Below are 22,079 nucleotides of genomic sequence, written 5' to 3'. Positions count from 1 at the left end.
CTTAGCGCTGGCAGCTTATTACATACTCTAGTGCAGTGTTGTTTTAAATTGCTCCATGATTAATTACATGCGAGTAGCCAATATTTTAGCTGCAGTAGCTGTCAGCCTCCCTTTGCTTTCAATAGGGTATTGGTCAGGAATCCCCCGAACTGGGTCTCCTGCCTATAATTGCTGATAGGAGGAGAGAGCAGAGTGACAGATGGATGAGCTCTTCAGTCAGCTGCTTCTCCTTTCACTATCCAGTTATAGGCTGGGGGAAGGACAAGACCTTTAACCACTTGCAGACTGCCGCACGACTATTTACGTCGGCAGTCAGCCCCTCACAGGCAGAGTGACATAGATCTACATCACTAGCCTGTGAGGGTCTAGGGAGCGAGCGCGCGCTCCCGCGCGGTCACGGACCCCCCCGCGCATATCCGCCGGTCACTTGGCGATCGTCGGTTCCGAGGGAGAAAGGCAGGCGGCTGATGTAAACAAGCCGCCTGTCATCCTCCCCTGTGTATGAATAGTGATCATACGGTTCTACTATGTAGGACCGTTGATCACTGTTCTTACACCTCAAGCCACAGCCAATCACAGTTAGAATCACACCCCTAGGGACACACATAACCCCTCCCTCTCAAAAAAAGTTAATCCCTTCACTACCAGTGTAATTTTACAGTAACAGTGCATATTTATGATTACTGTATGATTACTGTAGAAATGTCACGGGTAACCCCAAAAGTGTCAAAAATGTCAGTCAAGGGTCCGATCTGTCCGCCGCAATGTCGCAGTACTGCAAAATAAATCGCAGATCGCTGCCATTACGCGTTAAAAAAAAAAACAACAAAAATGACAAACATATTTCCCTTTTACTTTCCCTGTTAGTAAACGCGATAACTTTTGCGCAAACCAATCAAAATACGCTTTTTGTGATTTTTTTTTTTTACCAAACATATGTAGCATAAAACAAATTGGCCGAAAATGTTAAAAAATTTGGATTTTTAGATTTTTTTTTTGGGAATTTCATATAAAAAAATGTGAAAAATATTGTTATTTTTGCCAAATTTACACTGTTTTTTTGTTTATAGCGCATGATCAAAAAATCGCACAGGTAATCAAATACCACCAAAAGAAAGCTCTGTTTGTGGGAAAAAAAGGACGTCAAATTAGTTTAGGTACAGCGTCGCACGACCGTGCAATTGTCCGTTAAAGTCACGCAGTGCCGAATCGCAAAATAGGCCCTGGTCAGGAAGGGGGTAAAATCTTCCGGGGCTTAAGTGGTTAAGTGTCATTTAATTGCAGGCAGATCAAAATTAGTCTCTTGCCCTGCCAGATAGGGCTGTGCTCTGGGACAGAGCAGTGTAAATCCCATAAATGGATTGACAGAAGTACAAATCTTTTAGAAAGGTAAAACATCTCTCATGTATTGATTTCATTTGTTGCTTAGTCTTTGTGCCTGGAGTTTAGCTTTAAGTAATTTTATTGAATTACTGACCTTTCTGCATGTTAATATAGCTATAATCGCACGCTGCATGTCATGTAGTCATAGTCTATCTAAGCAGCGATCTTTTTCTTTCTTCGTCTTTCACAGAATTAAAGTTAAGTCCATTACCTAAGCACTAAAACCATATTAAATCTCTGTGATCGGCCAGATAATGTTTTTTTATTACTTTCTGCCCCCTCATGTCTCTATTGATTTTCAGCCATGCTGCGGGGTGTTCATGTAAGATTATAGTGGCAGCCAGTTTTTCAGTATTAGCATTACAGCAGGAGGGATGATACGATGTGAAATTGCGCTTTTGGTTATAGCTTGATGGAACAGAAGCTCCAGTGGGAGGGATTGTTCTGCTGCGGAGAACCACTGAGTTGATAAACAGCAGAGCAATCAATGTGTAATAATCAAAATTACCTGACTCAACAGCGTGGAAAGCTGCCATCCCATCTCAGTACAACTTCACTAGATCTCCTCGCCGAAGGAATTGTCAGGACAAAGAGATCGGAGAGCGTGATAAATCTCAGGCAAGGCTCAGGTGTCCATTTAAAAGGAAAACTCTAGGCTACGTTACGGCACAAAAATGACAGATTTATTCAAGGAAAGCAAGGATGGTTTGGGCTTGATTTTTAGTTAAGTTTATATTTTTTATCAATTATCTATGTATACTGTAGTGATCGACCGATTTCGTTTTTTTATTGCCGATATTTTGGTATTATTTTGGTATCGGCCAATATTTTTGTACATTTTTTTTATTTATTTATTTTAACCACTTAAGCCCCGGAAGATTTTACCCCCTTCCTGACCAGGCCCTATTTTGCGATTCGGCACTGCATGACTTTAACGGACAATTGCGCGGTTGTGCGATTCTGTACCTAAACGAATTTGACGTTCTTTTTTTCCCACAAATAGAGCTTTATTTTGGTATTATTTGATCACCTGTGCGATTTTTTGATCATGCGCTATAAACAAAAAAAGAGCGACAATTTTGCAAAAATAACAATATTTTTCACATTTTTTATATGAAATTCCCAAAATTTGGCCAATTTGTTTTCTGCTACATATGTTTGGTAAAAAAAATTCACAATAAGCGTATTTTGATTGGTTTGCGCAAAAGTTATTGCGTTTACTAACTAAGGGAAAGATTTTTGTCATTTTTGTTGTTTTTTTTTTTTAAAGAGTAATGGCAGCGATCCGAAATTTTTTTTGCGGGACTGCGACATTGCAGCGGACAGATCGGACCCTTGACTGACATTTTTGACACTTTTGGGGGTACCAGTGACATTACTGCAGTAATCAGTGCTATACATATGCACTGTTACTGTAAAAATGACACTGGCAGGGAAGGGGTTAACTTATTGGAGAGGGAGGGGTTAAGTGTGCCCAAAGGGGCGTGTTTCTAACTGTGATTGGATGTGGCTTTACATGTAACAGCAGAGATCTAACGGTCCTACATAGCAGGACCGTTAGATCTCTGCTGTTACACAGGGAAGAATGACAGGGGGCTTTGTTTACATTAGCCGCCTGCCTTTCTCCCTTCACAGCGGATGATCGCGAGTGACCGGCGGACATCGGGTCCGCCCGTCACACGCACGGAGGTGTCCGTGAACGAGCCGAGGGCAGGAGCGCGCCACCGGCGGCGCGCGCTCGCCCCTATTGGCTCAAAGGCTAGTGACGTAGCCATACGTCACTTTGCCTGGCCGGGCCTGACCGCCGCAGTATATGTACTTGCGGCGGTCGGCAAGCGGTTAAAGGTACTCTTGTGGAGGGATCTGGGGGTCTAAAAGACCCCAAACCCCTCCTCTGCACTTAAAAGCATTCAAAATGCCAAGTTTGGCTGTTTTGAATGCTGTAATTTTTTTGAATTTGGCGCCGAGTACCCAGAAGTGATGTCATGACATCACTTACGGGTTTTTACATGGAGACCCGATCAGAGCCGAATGCGGCTTTGATCGGGTCTTCTCTTCGGCGGCCATGCAGGCTGGTTGCCCGGGTCTCCCGGTGGGACAGGAGACCTAGGCGAGCCGCGGAAGGCGGGGGAGGGGGGACGTCCCCTCCCGCTCCTTGTAATGACAGCTATTGAGAACGCCCAATAGGAGGGCGAAACACAGCGTCTAGCGAGGTAGAGAGCGTGGGACGTCAGCCCCTACTACTTCCGGTCGTTGGAGAGCAGCGTCCATCAGACCAGACCAGATCGCATTTTATACCTGCAACATTGTAAGTGTGATTCTTTTTATTTTAATAAACTTTCATTATGTACTTCACCATGGCGGGCCATTCATTCCTCATTCAATGAGGAAACGCACAGCCAGCGATATTACCAGCAACCCTGTTGAGATATAGGATCGGTGTGGGATTACCCAGCCATTGTCATATCCAGATACAAGGCGCAGTAACTACATCTTTCTGGTGAGTGGGGACACCCAAGGGGAGCACCAGCACTTTTTGTGTGAATATCGCACTGGAGCACCTTTTTTGCACTATCAATTGATTTATTGAAGGACTTTTTCATTTTCATATTTATGTATATACTTATTAATTTGGCTATTTATTGATTGAAAATCACAACTAGCACTCGATCATTCATACAGCATCACTTTATTTAGCTAAAGATATTGTCATTATTGTTATTTTGGTTCATTATTGTATATTTATGGATTTGATCAGAATCCATACAGGTGGTAATTAGATTTGCACCCAGCACTTTATTATATGCACAGTTTTATTACACAGAATGTCAGGAATAAGAGGGCAGCGCTGACTCACAAATCTTTTTACTTTTAACTTTCAAAATATTTTATTAGTACAAAGAGTAAGGTTACAAACAAGAGCAAAACCAGAACAGGTGGTATGCAAGTTGGCATTGCAGAAGCAGCTGGGTACAGGAATACAATGGGCTTCAAGGGGAGTGCAATACAAATCAAAATAGACATATTAGAAGCATCAAGATGAAAAAACGTCTTCAAAAAATCTTTTTACTTTTAAGGCACTACACCTTATTAGTCAGCACTGCAGCAGCCTTTTTTGATTAATTTACACATTTTTGATTTACATCACTGTTTTAGATAAGATGCACAAGCGCTCGGACCCCCCCCCCCCTTTTTTTCAATTACAAGACAGCCGACTGTCAGCTTTGGACACTGGTACCGGAGTAATGCCTCTAGCTGCAGGCATCACTCCGGTACAAGCACTTTCCCGAAATTTTGGCAATATCGGTCACCTTGGTGGTTTTGGGCACCAAGCTGTCAGTAGCAGATCATAGTTACATTGTTAGTCAGGTTGAAAAAAAGACACAAGTCTATCTGGCTCAACCAAAGAAAAACAAAAAACAGTAAAGAAAACACCACCATACAATCCCATATACTGTACACAATCCTATACCCGCAGTTAATCCAGAGGAAGGCGAAAAAAGCAAAGCATGATCCAATTTGCTACAGCAGGGGAAAAACTCCTTACTGATCCCCCAAGAGGCAATCGGATATTCCCTGGATCAACTTTACCTATAAATATTATATACAGTACACCTAGGAAAGAGTCATGACTTTTTTAAAACAATTTAGTGAGCTAGCCAGAACCACCTCTGAGACCCCGTTCACACTGGGGCGACTTGTCAGGCGACCTGGTCACCTGACAAATCGCTGTGGGTCGCCTGTCATAGATTAGCACAGGACCCGTTCTAATAGGAGCGACACAAGTCGCTCCGACTTAGAAAAAGGGTCCTGTACTACTTTGGGGCGGCCTGGAGCAACCTGCATGTCCGTGCATGTCCCTCCGAGGTCGCGGTGCGAGCTGTGCACCGCGACTTCACAGGTCGCCCCGGCAAGTCGGGTCGCCCCTATGTGAACCGGCTCTGAAGGGAGTCTATTCCACAAGTTGCAAGGTGGGGCCTCCATGGATCAGACTTGTTTTTCAGCACATCCCACAGATGCTCGATTGGATTGAGTTCCTGATCATTTGGAGGCAAGGTCGACACCTCAAACCAGTTGTTGTGTTCCTCAAACCATTCTTGAATTTATCAGACCAGGCTACCTTCTTACATTGCTCCATAGTCCAGTTGTGATACTCACTACCCCTCTGTAGGTGCTTTCCCCTGTGGTACGCGTCAACTTGCACCTTGACTATTCTCATGCCCCATATGCAACTCAGCCCCATATGCAACAAACTGGGGTGCAGTGTGTTCTGACACCTTTCTACTGGAACCAGCATTATTGTTTACAGCAATTTGAGCTACAGTAGCTCTTCTATTGGATCAGACTACCCGACCCAGTCTTTGCTGCCCATCATCAATGGGCCTTGGCTGCCCATGACTCTGTTTGCTGGTTTTCCTTTTTTGGTCCTCCCCTGGTAGGTCCTGATCACTGCAGAACAGGAACATCCCTCAAGATCTGCTGGTTTGGGAATGCTCTGACCCAGTAGTCTAGCCATCACAATTTGGCACTTGTCAAAGTTGCTCAAATCCTTCCTTTGCCCATTTTGTTTCTTTCTACTTTTACACATCTTCAACCTCAGGGACAATATGTGCACTTGCTGCCTAATATATCCTAAACTTTTTCAGGTGCCATTGTAAAAAGGTAATCAATATAATTTACTTTACCTGCCTATATACCTATATACTGTGTGTGTATGTATATATATATATATATATATATATATATATATATATATATATATATATATATATATATATATATACATACAGTGCCTTGCGAAAGTATTCGGCCCCCTTGAACTTTGCGACTGAACTTCTGGAGAGAGTTTGCTGCACTGAAAGTAAAGGGGCTGAATAATTTTGCATGCCCAATTTTTCAGTTTTTTATTTGTTAAAAAAGTTTGAAATATCCAATAAATTTCGTTCCACTTCATGATTGTGTCCCTCTTGTTGTTGATTCTTCACAAAAAATGACAGTTTTATATCTTTAAAGCCTGAAATGTGGCGAAAAGTTTAAGGGGGCCGAATACCTTCGCAAGGCACTGTATTTGCGTATATATATATTATATATATATATATATATATATATATATATATATATATATATATATATATATATATATATATATAGAGAGAGAGAGAGAGAGAGAGAGAGAGAGAGAGACAGAGAGAGAGAGAGAGAGAGAGAGGGGAGAGGGGGAGATCATTCTCTTGTACTGTTTTCTGAATTGGATAAATGCAGGTCACAGCTAGAGCACATTAAAAACAATTGTGCCTTTCCCTTTGGTGTGCAGGTAGTGTGAACAGGGCCGCTGATAGGGGGGGACCACCAGCCCTCTTGTAGGGGGCCCGAGCACACAGGGGGGCCCACACAGAGAGGGGGATTAGTGATAGATAGTGATAGACAACAAATACAGAAATCTTCCTCCAGCACCTGAATCTGATCTGTCCCTCTCCTTGCAATCAGCTTTTATCTGTTGAGAAAGAGACAGTTGTCCCTCATTAATCCCCCTCCCTGTGTGGGCCCCCCTCCCAGCACTGGCTCTAATGTTATCTCTGCTCAGGAGTTTATTTGTAAATTTGTTTCTCTCTCTCTGTTTCTCTGATCACTGAGCTCCAACTGCCCAGCCTGTATATTTTTCTCATCTCATCTTCTTTTTTATTTAACATTGTTTTTTTTTCTTTTTTTTTCCTTTTTAGATTTAGCAGGAATTATGTGAGTTATGTTATATTTGTGTCTGCTAATAGTGATTTTGTTGTAATTTTAGCTAAATACATCTTTAATATTTTCTTGGGGGGGGGCCCTGCCAGGTTGTCTGTATGGGGCCCCGCGATTTCTAACCGCAGCCCTGAGTGTGAACATGCAATAAAGTTTATGTGAACCTAAAATTTAGAAAGTTGTATTGCAGTAGGCAACTGTGAGTGTAGTCTGCTATTTTTTTTTTTATTTTTTACAGCCTTTGTGTTACAGTAACACCCAACACTTTGTGTGATGTGTTGCAGTGCCTTCTATTTAGAGTGGCACCCCAACAAATGCAATCAGCAATTATAAGGGACGTGTACTGTAGCGCATAACAGCGCACATGATATGTTTTGTGGTGCCCTTTGTTAAACACTTGCTGACAGCACACTGTAGCTTTACTGCTATATATATATGTATATATATATATATGTGATTTTGCTCTTCTGGGTAGGGGACACGCGCACGTCACTTGTGCTGTGATTAGTTACAGTATAAGCCGATCAGCCGGGTGGTGGCCACTGCTATTAGATGACCCCTGGCACCAACTGATCGGCAAGGTGGAATACAGGACAAAGCTCTGTTAATGTAAGCATTACAGTGCTCTTTCCTGTCAACAGGGATGTGGTGGCTTTTGTTTCCCTGCAAAGCAGGGTATAAAAACCAGCACATCCCAGGATGGAAGCAGCTCCCAGTACACACTGGTTAGCCACACATTTAACCCTTTGATCACCCTAGATCAGTGTTTCTCAACCTTTTTTCAGTTGTGGCACCCTTAACAATTCTGCACAATCTCGAGGCACCCCATTCTAAAATGGAAAAACCCTAAAGTAATAGTTGTACATAACGCAGCAACATCAAATACACATGAGCCATCCAACATTAGAAGTAATTTATTCCTCCACTATTGCAAACTGGTACAGACTAGTATGCTAGGGTTTCTCTTCTTCCTCAGTTTATCTTCTATTTTCTAATGTGACCCTGGTGCTGACGGAGAAGGAATGAGGAGGAGTAAATAGGTATGCTGTGCAAGCACCCGTCATTCTCCTTATCAACCAGTGATGTCACAGGTTGTCAAGGTGCCACTGGCTTTACCTGCACAGTGCCCAGGGTTGTCAGGGTGCCAGTGGATTGACCTGCACAGTGCCCAGATGTGTAATTCTACAAAGTAAAAATCTGTGGCAATTTGTTGTCATTTTGCCAAGGTAACCCAGGAGGCACACCAGGGTGCCACGGCACACTGGTTGAAAAAGGCTGCCCTAGATGTTTAAGCCCTTCCCAGCAAGTGTCATTAGTACAGTGAAAGTGGGTATTGGTAGCACTGATCACTGTAAGACTGTACCGTACACAGGGGAGGTTGAAAATCTTTTCTGAATGCTGAAAACATGACAGCTGGAAACTGACGGTGAGAAACGTCCATTTTCCAGCTTTTACATGCTCATTATGTGAGTTTAGCAGCAGTTATGAGTGTTTGAGGTTAGAACCGTTTTTTAAAGATAACCTCAGGAGACTCTCTTAAATGCCCACAATGTGTGAAAACCAAGTAAATTATTAACTATTTCAGGCATTCTGCAAGAAAAGAGAGCTCAGCAGCAGAGAGAGCAGTGTGTTTGTAGATCCCATCATAAGCATGTGTGAGAAATGCTCCTGATGTTGCTGAGGCTCCAAAGACAAAAAATTGTGTGAGAGGACAAGAGTTTGTCACCACTGGACTCATCCTTTGATGAAGGCAACAGAATGTGGTGACGCTTGTTTTTTCAGCATTTTTATATGTTCAAAAATTATTAGAAAATGTTTCCCCTTTACCACTTGCCGACCGAGCGCCCGCCGCAGATATACTGCGACAGGCTGTCTCGCTGTGTGAACCGCCTTACCTGTATGGCGGTTCGCAGGAACGCTACTGAGGAAGCATCGGCAGTGGGGAAGCCGATCCACAGGGCTGGCGGGCGCGATTGCCGCCGGGCACCCGCGATCACTCCCAGTGGAGAGAGAACGGCGGTCAGCTGTTGTAAACACATCAGACTGTTGTTCTCTCTGGATTGAACACAGAGCACCTGTGATCCTCCTATTTAGGATCACAGGTCTCTGTGTTGATTCTACAAGCCCATCCGCCTCACATTTAGAAAACACCCCCTAGGCTCACACTTAACCCTTTGATCATCCCTGGTGTTAACCCTTCCCTGCCAATGTCATTATTACAGTAACAGTGCATCTTTTTAGCACTGATCACTGTAGTAATGTCACTGGTCCCCCAAAAAGTGTCAAAAAGTCAGTTAGGCATCTGATCTGTCCGCCTTAATGTCACAGTCCCGCTAAAGATTGCTGATCGCCGCCATTGTTAGTAAAAAAAAATAAAGTAAAAATGACATAAATCTTTCCCCTAATTTGTAGACATGATAACTTTTGTGCAAACCAATCAATATACACTTATTGGGATTTTATTTTCCCAAAAATATGTAGTAGAATACAAATTGGCCTAAAATGATGAAACATTTTGATTTTTTACATTTATTTTATTGGGAATGTTATATAGCAGAATGTGAAAAATATGTTTTGGGACGAATGATCCTTTAATCTTAACTCCAGGTTGGGCAGGTTCCCCAACTGGGGAATTTGATTGCATCAATTGCTCATATGTACAAAGTCTACAGAGTGCTGGAAGAACAAATCTTTTTTTTTGTACAACTCTTTATCCTATTTTATGACCAGATTACCCTTCTCTGTTACCTTTTCTGGCACTCTCAAGCTAATCAGCCTTCAGCTAATTGTATTCAGTTGTATTGTCTGTTAGCTTCTAAATATAACAAATAATTGGCAGTTGTTAGTGAATACGTAGACAAAGTAATCAGACGTAATGTTGCAGAGTGAAAGCCTTTCTTTTTCTGCACTTAGATTTTTCGACTCATTAAAGGGATGCCAAGAAAATTAGTTCTAATGGCTTCCTGACATCGATTTAAATGCAGGATGAGCGACGAGGAGTTACCAGTAAATAAACCTGTTTAGGCTGGCTGGCTTTTATGCGCGTTTTAGCAGAGACTGGGGAAATCAGTTGGGCTTGGCTTATTCACTGTAGTGTACCTATATATATTTTGATTTGCCCGACTGGGTTCTGAAATCAGCCAGCAAACTGTTAACCTACTGGACCAAACATGATGTTGACCCGGTCTCATTTGGTCACATTTGGTACTTGCATTTGGTTTGCTGAACTAATTTAAGCTGTGAAAGTGATAATGGAGACAGTCTTACTGGAAAGCACATAGATGTGTCCCTCATTGGACTTCACCTAGCTTCGAAATAGTCAATATCTAAATTGATAAATAAGTCACAGGGATGTCATAAAACTACCCTATCTGTTTGATAGGCAGGCAACAGATTGAAAGTTTTAGTCCGCTACAGACATAGAAGCATTTGTAGGCTGCAAGGCTTGTCTTCCCTCAAAACAAATACAGAGAGCTAAAGCAGGCCATAGATTATGCGATTTTGGTTGCAGGAAACCTGCGGTTGCATGAAAGAAAAATAACCTATTCCCCCTCCTGTGGAGCTATTGTGTTCTCCTGGCGGGGAGGGGGGGCTTTGGGCACTGGATCAACTTTGGTACGATCAGCCTGTCCATAGATGGATTGAATATCTGCCAGTTCAGCAGCAGATCCATCCAGCTTAGCTTGTACAACTTTATGGCCTATACTTGGTGGAAATACTATTTACATACCTCCCAACTTTTGAACCTTAGAATGATGGGCACTTTAGGGAGGCAGTCTTCTGTGGTGCGCTATGCACACCACAACAAGTGTGGTTGTAGCCAAACCATTTGTGGGAGAGGCTTAATGGCCGTGGTTAAACAAAACCTGGGCTTCCTTTTACTTATAAAATATGCATTAATTGCTGTGCCACAAGCAAAAGTCTCACAGACACATATAAACCCCAAGTGCAGTTAAAAAAAAAATAATTTTAACTGCTTCTATTGCATATGGTTTTGCACAAACCAAAAATATACAGAGAGCTACAAATTTACCTGCACCTACCTTAAAGAAGAACTTCATTAAAATAGTCGGGGGCCATATAATGGCCCCCTCTATGGTGACTGCCATCTCTTTGATCTGGGGGTAGTAAGATATGTGCTATAGGTTGCTTTGGGAGGCAATTGAATTGTGCTGGAGTAGAGAGGGGGGTCAAACTTCAAATCCGCCCCCTCTTTCTTGCACAAGTCATCTCCCCTCTCAAAGCACCCCCTAGCACATATCCTACTACCCCTCCTTAAATTCACTTCTAGCAGCTTGAAAACTTTTTACCTGCTCATGCCCCCCCCCCCCCCCACCTTGCCAGTCACCATGTACACCTCCTCTGGGATACTCCAATATACCTTTTATTACAGACATCAGATCGGTGCAGATGCTGTAGAGCAGTGTCCTCCTCCCTGACTCCTCTTCCCGGCATGTGTACCAAATGTCAGAGCCGAGGAGGAAGCGGCTGCAGTAAGTGCGCCCGTGGGAACAGAAATTCCTGCTACCATAGACAAATACAATTGCAGTGTGTGTAGGACCCCAGGCACCCCGCAAGAGACGCGGGTTAGGTGCTCACGCTAGCGCTACCATGTAAGACGGAGACATTGTCAGATGGAGTTACGGAGCCAAGTGCTGGAACTTGTTCTGGTACTGGGCTCTGGGAATTAGCCCAGACCTGTGGGACCCCGAGATTTAAATCAAATCCTGGGGCAGTCCTGGCGAGTCTGGGACGGTTGGGAGGTATGTATTTATAAAAGTTTTTCAGTCATTTGGGTTTTGGGATATCTAGCAGAAGATATAAACTGGGGTTGCTGTATATAGTCTTGAAAACATTCACCACCATTATATAACAAATCAACGAAAAAAAAAAAAAAACTGCTCACAGGTAAAAAATGCAGACACCTAAATGCCAACCCATTCTGATCAGGTAAAGCTTTCTGGTACTGTTTTCTTATTGGCGAAGGATGTGGAAAGCTGAAGGGAGTTCCAGAGCTTTGCCCAATCAAGAATTTGGGAGAAAGAAAGCTGTTGTAGGTATAGTGTTTGCATTAGCTAACTCCCAGTTAAAGTGACATTTTATACATTTAAACACCTTAATATACGGTTTAAATACATATACAGTATGTGTTGCTGCTTTAACCATTCAGCAAGGTCATCTCCTTGCAGATAAGCAGTACCTGCCTCCAGACTGCTAATTGGACAATAAAAGATAAGCAGCATACTGATAAAGTCATTCTTATTCTCTGCTCTTCTGCACTGCACAAATCAGTAGAGCCAGATTCGCTTTACATACTGAACCTTTCTCTGTGCCAGTCTAAGTTCCACTTTAATAGATATGCTAACACCAGGGCCATCTTACCGAATGGGCATGCTGGGCAGTTGCCCGGGGGCCCCACCTGCCCAGCCAAGCCTTTTTTTCCGTGTGCATTGTGCCCCCAAACTTCTGTCAGGCCACTTGGGCCATGGAGGGGGAGCCCACAACTGCAGGAATGCCTGTCTGTCCTGTGTGCGCCTGTTCCCGTGGAGGCAGTCACATAAACCGTTGGTGCAAAACACCTGTCCCCTGCGCTCTGAGTGGTGCAATCCTCTATCCAGCTTGGCTATAAACTTGCAGATGTCGAAAAATCTATAGACACGGCAACTCTGGAATGCTTCAGCCTTGCAGCCCCTTCACAAGACCAGGGAGGTCTGGAAACGCTAAAACAACAGACAAACACAAGGGCGCACCGGCCTAGTGCATTATCCTTTTGAGCAGGTTTATTAAAAGAAGTAGATTAAAAATACTCACAAACGAGTTCTTGATAAAAACACATCAAACAAAGTATAAAATCCTCAGCAGCGTGGTCAGGATCCGATCGTCCCCCAAGGCTGTATAGGCTTGCGCGTTTCGAGGCCACACCTCTTCCTCAGAGCACACAGGATAGTAGAGTCTGACTCCCGTCCATGTGTCTGTTCACCGGACCCAGCCGCCCAACTTGGAAGCTATCATTAGCCTGGCACTGCTGTACCAATAAATACCACCTTATCGATAATTTGCATTTTGTGGGTGATTTTGTAGGCGGGGCCCCAGTGCACTGCATTGCCCGGGGCCTTTAATGCTCTTAAGATGGCACTGGCTAACACCAAGAACCCTGTATCTCCATTTCCAGAGCTGTTTCTGTCCCCCCTGCAAGTTGTGTGTTCCACTCATGTTCCAACTGCTTCTATTGCTTTCTTCACATTATTAATAAATAAATAATCCACTAGGAGAGTTTTACTGTGTAATTTACGGCTTCATAATATCTAAATATAACATCAGCTAATCAGAAGTTTTGTTTTTCCTCAGGTGACAGTCAGTGATGGAGGTCCTTCACCCAAGCAGTCCACAGCCTGGGTCATCGTTCAAGTTCTGGATGAAAATGATAACAAGCCTCAGTTTCCAGAGAAGGTCTATCAAATCAAACTTCCCGAGAGAGACAGGAAAAAAAGGGGTGAACCCATTTACAGAGCCTTTGCGTTTGACAAAGACGAGGGCCCCAATGCAGAGATTTCCTACAGCATCGTAGATGGGAATGAGGATGGAAAGTTCTTTATTGACCCTAAAACAGGCATGGTGTCTTCAAGAAAGCAGTTTTCAGCAGGGAGTTACGACATCCTAACAGTAAGAATTCATTATCCATTCATTTCACGTTGTTTAACAGTGAGCCAAAGAGGTTATTTACAAGGCTAATGCAAAATCAAAACACTTCACTACCTACTTGTATTTTAAATTTGCAAGTGCAAGCGGCCAATTCCCCCGGGAACCCGAAAGGCTAGAACAGCGTGCTGGCATAAATGATACATTTGTCTTTAATTCAAAACAGATCTGCCGAACACCACGCTCAACAGCTTAGACGGCGAAGAACCAGAAATAGATCTTTTAAAATTCATTGGAACCGTCGAGTTTAATTTAAAGTCTCGGCGTTCCGTCCACACATTATCGCCATTATTTATTAAATAATAGATGGCTCGCTTCTTAATAGAATGGCTTCTGTTGGAATATTTAAAGGTATAGGTTAGGGTTATGGGCAAATGTATCTTGAAAAATTCCTTTATTGAAACTTAAATAAAAATAATATTAAGGTCTTAAGATTTTTATATAACTTTGAAACTGGTTCCATTTAAGTAAGTTTTAAAAAAAACTATGTAACAAAAAAGTGCTGACCAGGGAAAAAAATAACCAAATCGGTCTTTAAATAGTCTCACCCAAGTAATATCCGAATGCTAAAATACCAAATTACATCGAATGATCTTTATTATTATTAAAAACGAAATAAATATTTAATAATTTACATACTATATATATATACTATATATAGTATATACCAAAAGTATTGGGACACCTGCCTTTACACGCCATGATTTTTAATGGCATCCCAGCCTTATGCCCCGTACACACGTGCAGATTGTCGGCCGAAAAGCTTCGGCCAACGTCCGATCTGCCGATTGTAGGCTTGTTAGTATGATGCTTCCGACAGCCGACAGCGCACTTTCGGCCGAACAGAATCTGTCGTGCAAGCATTAAAATTTTTGTAGGCCGACACCAGAACGGCCGATTGTTCGTCAGTCAGTACAGAATTCGGCCGACAAACAGCAGATTAGCAAGACTGGGCATGCTCAGAAAAGAAAAAACACACGGAAAGTTAACCATCACATGACATCACTTCTGCAGTCGGCTGTTGTTGGCCGACAAAATTCGTGTGCAGTCTTTTGCAGTTTTCAACCGACAGGACAGCACCGGACAAAAGACGGCCGATCGTTCGGCCGACAATCACTACGTGTGTACGGGGCTTAAGTCCTTAGGTTTCAATAATAAATTGGTCCACCCTTTCCAGCTATAACAGATTCGACTCTTCTGGGAAGGTTGTCCACAATGTTCAGGAGTGTGTCTATGGGAATGTTTGACCATTCTTCCTGAAGCGCATTTGTGAGGTCAGGCAATTATGTTGGTTTGAGGTCAGGACTCTGTGCAGGCCAGTCAAGTTCCTCCACCCCACACTAGCTCATCCATGTCTTTATGGACCTTGCTTTGTGTACTGGTGTGCAGTCACGTTGGAACATGAAGGGGCCATCCCCAAACTGTTCCCACAAAGGTGGGAGCATGGAATTGTCCAAAATGTCTTAGAATGCTGACGCATTAAGCATTCCCTTTACTGGAACTAAGGGGGCCAACCCCACACCATAATTCCCCCTCCACCAAATGATTTGGATCAGTGCACAAAGCAAAGTCCATAAATACATGGATGAGTGAGTTTGGGGTGGAGGAACTTGACTGGCCTGCACAGAGTCCTAAACCATAACCCGACACAACACCTTCGTTGTCAATTAGAGCGCAGACTGCGAGCCAGACCTTCTCATCCAACATCAGTGTCTAACCTCACTCCTAAACCTTGTGGACAGCCTTCCCAGATAAGCTGAAGCTGTTGTAGCTGCAAAAAGGTGGGCCAACTCAGTATTCAACCATACAGACTAAGACTGGAATGCCATTAAAGTTCACGTGCAAGTAAAAGCAGGCATCCCAATACTTTTAGTAATATAGTGTGTGTGTGTGCATATATATATATATATACACACACACACTATATTACCAGAAGTATTGGGATGCCTGCCTTTACATGCACATGAACTTTTATATATATGCACTTAACCCTTTGATCGCTCCTGGGTTAACCCCTTCCCTGCCAGTGTCATTATTACAGTAACAGTGCATATTTTTAGCACTGATTACTGTAGTAATGTCACTGGTCTCCCCAAAAGTGTCAAAAATGTCAGTTAGGGGTCCGATCTGTCCGCTGCAATGTCGCAGTCCCGCTGAAAATTGCCGATCACGCCATTACTAGAAAAAAATAAAAAATGAGTAAAGACGGCATAAATCTTTCCCCTATTTTATAGACGTGATAACTTTTGTCCAAACTAATGAAAATACACTTATTGGGATTTTTTTCACCAAAAATATGTAGCAGAATACAAATCGGCCTAAAATGATGAAAACATTTATTTTTAATTTTTTTTTTTTATTGGGAATGTTATATAGCAGAATGTAAAAAATATATATATATTTTTTTTTTTTTTCAGAATTGTCGCTCTTTTTGTCAATAAGAAGTGGTTAACTGAACAAGCTAAAGTTAAAAGCTGATTGGCTCCAATGCACAGCTGCACCAAATTTTGCACTCTCCAGTTTTAGTAAATCAACCCCTTTGTGTTCTTTAGACTTTTTGTACTGAAAAATTTTTTTAATTTTCATACACAATAGCAATAGTTTTTTGACAAATTCAGCAGAAGAGAGGAATGTGTTGAAGGTATCTACCGAGGATCTGTTTGAGATAGCAATACATGGTTGGAATTGTGTCCAGTTCCTGCTGAATCAGCCAACATTTGAGTTGCGGTTGGCCTTTCTGCACTGCCCAGCTTGAGAAAAGTAAAATTAAAGAATTGCCTGAACAGAGTGCAAAACTCTTGACCGAACATTAAAGGCATCCTGTTGGTTGGTGTGGGCAGTTGGTGAGCTAAACAGGTTCTGCTTAATGAAATCTTACTGTTTGACCAATTTATTAAACGGTAAAACTGTGCAGACCTTTTCCATTTACTATACAGGCAAACGAGAGGTGTGTGTAATAAACAAATGAGGGACCTCATAAGTGTACATGCACAAAGTTAAAAATAATGCACATATGTTTCTTGCAGATAAAAGCTGTAGATAATGGCCGCCCACAAAAGTCTTCTACTGCTCGTCTGCATATTGAATGGATTAAGAAACCTCCTCCATCGCCGATCCCTCTCACCTTTGATGAACCGTTTTACAATTTTACCATCATGGAAAGTGACAAAGTGACAGAAATTGTGGGAGTGGTCACAGTGCAGCCTTCAAATATACCTTTGTGGTTTGATGTAGAAGGTAAGGTGATCACTTAGGAGGTAGAAATGAATGTCTAGTACTTTTTATATTTTCAATTATCTGATGGCAGTTGAACACACCGCTTACATCATCATTTTAAATGATTTAATGTTTTTGTGTACTCACTAACATACCTGTAACAGCGTAAAAGAATGAATTTGCTTCTTACATGCTTGTAATTTACTTTGTTCGTTCTTTTCCTCTACTTTCCCTTCTCACTACTGTTTATTTGGAATGAGGAATAAGCACACTACAAATCCAATAGTTCATAGTCCATAGTCCATCTTGGAAGCAAGCAATAGAGGGTGTCTACGTCCCTACATACAATGTGAAAGTGGAGAAGGAATGTAGCCTCTCTCTAACAGTAAATCTGATCACAGCAGCCAAAAACTAATTTGGAGATTTGGATGTGGTGGAGAACAATAGAAAGTACTTTTTGAGTTAAGAATAAATGCGTCAACAGAAATTTTTAAATCCAGAGGCCCTAAAGAATGTGTTGCGTTCTTGTAGTTGGACTCCACATTGGACTCTCCCCACTGGATTGCCATTATAAAATATCCCACTTAGGGAGTGTACTTTTGTCATTTGGCTTTGTAGTGCCTGTGACAGTTGACTAAAATCACGAAGACTGTTGGGGATATCTTGCCATTAAATATTTGGATACAACATGTGAGTCAACTTGCAAATTAAAATGTCACTTTTAAATTGAGTTAGCCTATAAAAAAGATTTATTAATTCTTACCTAACTACAGGCACACCTGTCAGTTCCCCGTGCACGCAGGTCTCCATCTGTCGACCGCTTTTTACAGCTATATAGTTCAATAGAGTTGTGCTTAAAATTCTAGTTGAAAGAAATTATAAAAAGAGTCCAAACGGTGATAAACCGAATCCATTCAATCAATGAGTGCACTATCCATCATTCGAAAAGTGCGTGATCCTGAGTGAAAGCCTCCACCTTATAAATTGCCTGCTTACCAGCTGGTGTTGGCCTCCTTTTACAGAAGGGCACTCTCACTTGTGGCTCTAGACCCAGCCAGGGCCTCTGTTCATCCAAAAAAAGGTGGGTTAAATGGAAAAATGTCCGCCACTCTTGGGAGGATTCAGTCACACTTGACTGAATCCTCCCAAGAGTTGTGGATAACTTTTCCTTCAACCCAAGTTAAAAAAATAATCCACTCTTGGGGGGGGGGGGGGATTTAGTCACACTTGACTGAATCCTCCCAAGAGTGGCGGATATCTTTTCCTTCAACCCAAGTCCTTTTTGAATGAACAGAGGCGCTGGCTGGGTATAGAGCCACAAGCGAGAATAACCTTCTGTAATAGGAAGTCGTAAGCAGACAATTTAGAAGGTGGAGGCCTTCACTCAGATCACACACTTTTTGGGTGATGGATAGCGCACTGATTGAATGGATTTTGGTTTATCACCGATTCGATTCTTTTTCTCTTTCTTTCAACTATAATTATAAGCGCAACTCTATTGGACTATATTATTTGTGCTGTGTGTGTGTCTTACAGATGAGTTGCTGCTGTATATGTGTATTCATATAATATTTTTTTCCTTTGATATTTGGAATAGCGCAGTTTTTACTTTTCATATAAGCTTTTTACAGCTGTCAGTGAACCCAGCTGGAAAGTACCTACACGATGACAAAGATGTGTACTTATCTTTTCCACGGAGCTTAATTGGTCACTGACCAGCATTAATTCTTTATATTTATAACTGTCCGCTAGCGGGTGACTGTTATCAAAATGCATCCTTTAGTGTTGCCATTTGTCCTTTAGTGGATAAAATCCCAGCATTAAATAGCGAGGGGACTTGGGCCAGTGACACTGGAAGTTCACCTTTAAAAATGTTTCTGTTAAGGTCAAAAAGTGCTATAAAGATCAGGACAGGGTAATAAGTTCTGTATCACACCACCCAAAACAGAATCATCTGCTTAGATAGAATAGTGTTTTATGGAGAACTAGACACCATTGGGGTTTTTGCAGTATTATGAAATTACTGCGCTAATTATATTATTTCCTTTAGTTATGGACTTTTTTTATTTTCTTGATCTGAATGAGACTCTGCTCTGCAACCCTGGAGCATGTCTATTGGTTTTCAGTTTTGGTTGCTTCCATACCTGTCTCTGAATAAATCTAAGCCCTCACATTTACTAAAGCAATGTGCATAATAAACACTGGACTTTCTGTCTACTTGCACACAATCCATCTTGACTGCACCTCGTTGTTCTAGACCAGCCTTTCTCAACCTTTTTACCATGGAGGAAGCCTTGAAATAGTTTCCAGATCTCTGGGAACTGCTGCAAAGAATTTTCATGTCTACAGCCTATAGTACAATATTAGGACCTGTAAGTTGTATACATAATAAATACAAAAATAAAGAACGTGGCATACCTAGCATATGTGACACTGAGGACAGATCATATTTAACACTACACTGTCCTATGTGACAAAATTATTTTAAAAGAAACTAAGGTGCTGCAGGTTGTAGGTCAGTGAGAAATGGATGCCTTTAGATAAGTAGTCAATAGCCCCCTTACATAGGGGTCAGTAATAATTATCAACAATATATCTCAAGAGCTATGAAGATTTAATCCCACTTTACACTGTGAGACCTATAGCCTGTTGACATAAAGTCTTTGACTACTAAATAATCAAAGCATTGCTTTGATGTGTATTCCATGTACTTCAATGTAGGTGATGGACAGACTGATACTGGAGTCTCTTGTCATTGTCTGTATAATAAGGTGTTCTGTTTTTATACTTAGGATAATGTGTAATTTTGTATTTTGTTTTAGCTTTGTTTCCGGGCAGTCTTGTCAACCCAGCTTGTTTAAGTGCACTGAGTTAATTAGAATGTGAATGATAACCTTGTCTAGATAGGATTAGCCATGAGTCAGCTGTACCTCATTATCTAACCATTGTGTGATATTTTGGGTAAATATTTGGGTCATTGTTCATGTAGTGACTGACATACTTCTCAAGTGTATAAAAGGCTGTTTCTTGTTCAATAGAGGAGTTAGTTGTTTTTAGATACATACAAGCTAAGTTCAGGCTAGTTTTGCATGTAGGGTGGCTGGAATATCTATCTATGCTCAAGACTGTAGGAAGTTGTATAATGACGGAAGCCCACGAGTACAATGTGGGTCGGTGGTTCCGTTACAGTCTTAAAGGTTAGTCTTGCCTCTCTCTCACTATGGGGCTCTCCCCAAATCTATAATTGACAGTCTTAAAGGTATTAAAATGAGGGGGTTAGTGGGTCCCACCTAGGCCAAGTGATAGATACCAGTGGGGTTCTCTCCTCCTTCTCACTTTGGTTATTCGCAACAGACTTCTTCTTGCATTCTCCTATTTATAAGACAGTACTGTTTGTAAATGGTAATGTTGTGCTAGCAATTAAACAGCTAGTATATTGTGAACCTGTGGGATCACACCCCAATGTTTGTAGAATGTTTGATTTGTATACTATATACCCGGGTTTCCCAACACCAGGGTGTGATTATTCTGTATTTTTCTTGTGTTTGTCTATTTTTCATGCATACCTCAAAATAAAGAATTAAAAAAAAATATATTACTGGTGCTAGCGGTGTGAGATATGACAGGAGAGATTCCATCAAGTGACATTGGAGTCAGAACTATGTGGCTACCGTCAGGTGGGTGATCATTCCAGCATTGCTCAGGGAATTCCTAGAAACCTATGGAGAAACCCTGGTTGAGAAAGGCTGTTCTAGACCAATTTCTGTGTGATGACACAGCCACATGTCATCTCTGAAAGGGGAACATGTGATAGGGTGACAACATAACAGCACAGTTGGAAGACAGTAGTCACTCCTTAACATGAAGTTCCTGGACAGGGGCCTTCATGGCAGGACCACATGTATTATTTTAATTAAATCTGCAGGTATGATTGAGTTTAGATCTACGTTAAGCTGAGTGACAACATGCCAGAGCTACTTCAGGTTAAGACAATAAAAGAATATAGAAAAAATTGAGAATCTTAAAAAAAAAAAAAAAACAAACAAAAAAAAGTTATAGTACCACATAACGTTCATATTAATATTGAAATTAGAAAGTCACTCTTCGCAGGTATCATGCAGTAGTACCCCTGTTGTGTTCTGCTTATTGAAATTTATGTCTAATGCTAATTAATACAATGTTAACCATTTATGTTTGTAACCAGGTATCACTTAGAGGTTTACTAGCTTGTTAAGCAGCCTCTGAAATGCTGTGTATTTTGTTTGCTTCGCTTCTGCTAATATCCCAAATCTTTTTGTTCTGTTTCACCTTTCTTTTCCATGTTGTCTCATTCAGTGCACTAATGACTCTAAATCTTGTTTGACTTACCTTTCTCTCTTCTTTCTGCGTCTGCTTCTTCTGTCTCTTTTCTGCTGACTGCCCTGCTGCAAGGTGGCAAGCTTGCCCGGGAGATGTTCTATATTCTGCAGACAGCTTGCGGGCAGAACTGCACTTCAGAAGGTATTACTGGTATAAAATACACATATCGCATCACTGCTACTTTATACCTAATCTGTATTTTTTTTTTCCTTTTAATTTGTTCTGAAATAATTTTTGGGGTAAATTAACAGGATGTTAACCCTAATGTGTTTTATTTTCCTCTTGGGAATTGCATGGATCTAAAGTTTATACCCAGTTAGTGGCTTAAAGGAATCCTGTGACTAAAAAAAATAAATAAAAATTGGTATTTGCCCTTCTTAAATTCTGTTGTGCAGTGCTGCCAAGTGTAATAAGCTTTGCCCAACTCCAGCTGGAAATATGAAAAGGATTGCGCTGGTTTAGGGTCAGGGTGGGTTTTTCGGGGGCACTCTTGAAGATATTTGCACTCCTAGTGGTAGGCTGTTCCTGTCAAGACTCAGAAATCCCAACCAGAAAATGGTGGCTTTCAAGTCTACTAACAGTAAAGCGAATGCTGCTTTTTTTAAGGTTTGGAGTAGAGAAAGTTAAGCCTCGTATACACGCACGATCAAATTATCGGACAAATTTTCTTTAGTTTTTTGTTG

General features: G+C 41.6%; 1 protein-coding gene across 4 annotated transcripts in view; it reads left to right on the top strand.

Moving 5' to 3' along the window:
• The window catches only part of FAT3 (FAT atypical cadherin 3), a 1,063,130-nt gene that overhangs the window by 785,159 nt on the left and 255,892 nt on the right, over positions 1-22,079 (top strand). For 2 of the 4 annotated variants that reach the window (XM_082246651.1, XM_082246649.1), the window contains exons 7-9: positions 13,471-13,785; positions 16,848-17,058; positions 21,469-21,537. In XM_082246651.1, the coding sequence (XP_082102777.1) occupies positions 13,471-13,785; positions 16,848-17,058; positions 21,469-21,537 (595 nt within the window). The remainder of the gene's footprint in view (positions 1-13,470; positions 13,786-16,847; positions 17,059-21,468; positions 21,538-22,079) is intronic. The other 2 variants (XM_082246652.1, XM_082246650.1) reach the window with 1 other exon arrangement.

This window comes from Pelophylax lessonae, assembly GCF_965119305.1.
Source record: "Pelophylax lessonae genome assembly, chromosome: 2".
NCBI lineage: Eukaryota > Metazoa > Chordata > Amphibia > Anura > Ranidae > Pelophylax > Pelophylax lessonae.
This window is presented reverse-complemented; position numbering and strand designations above follow the sequence as displayed.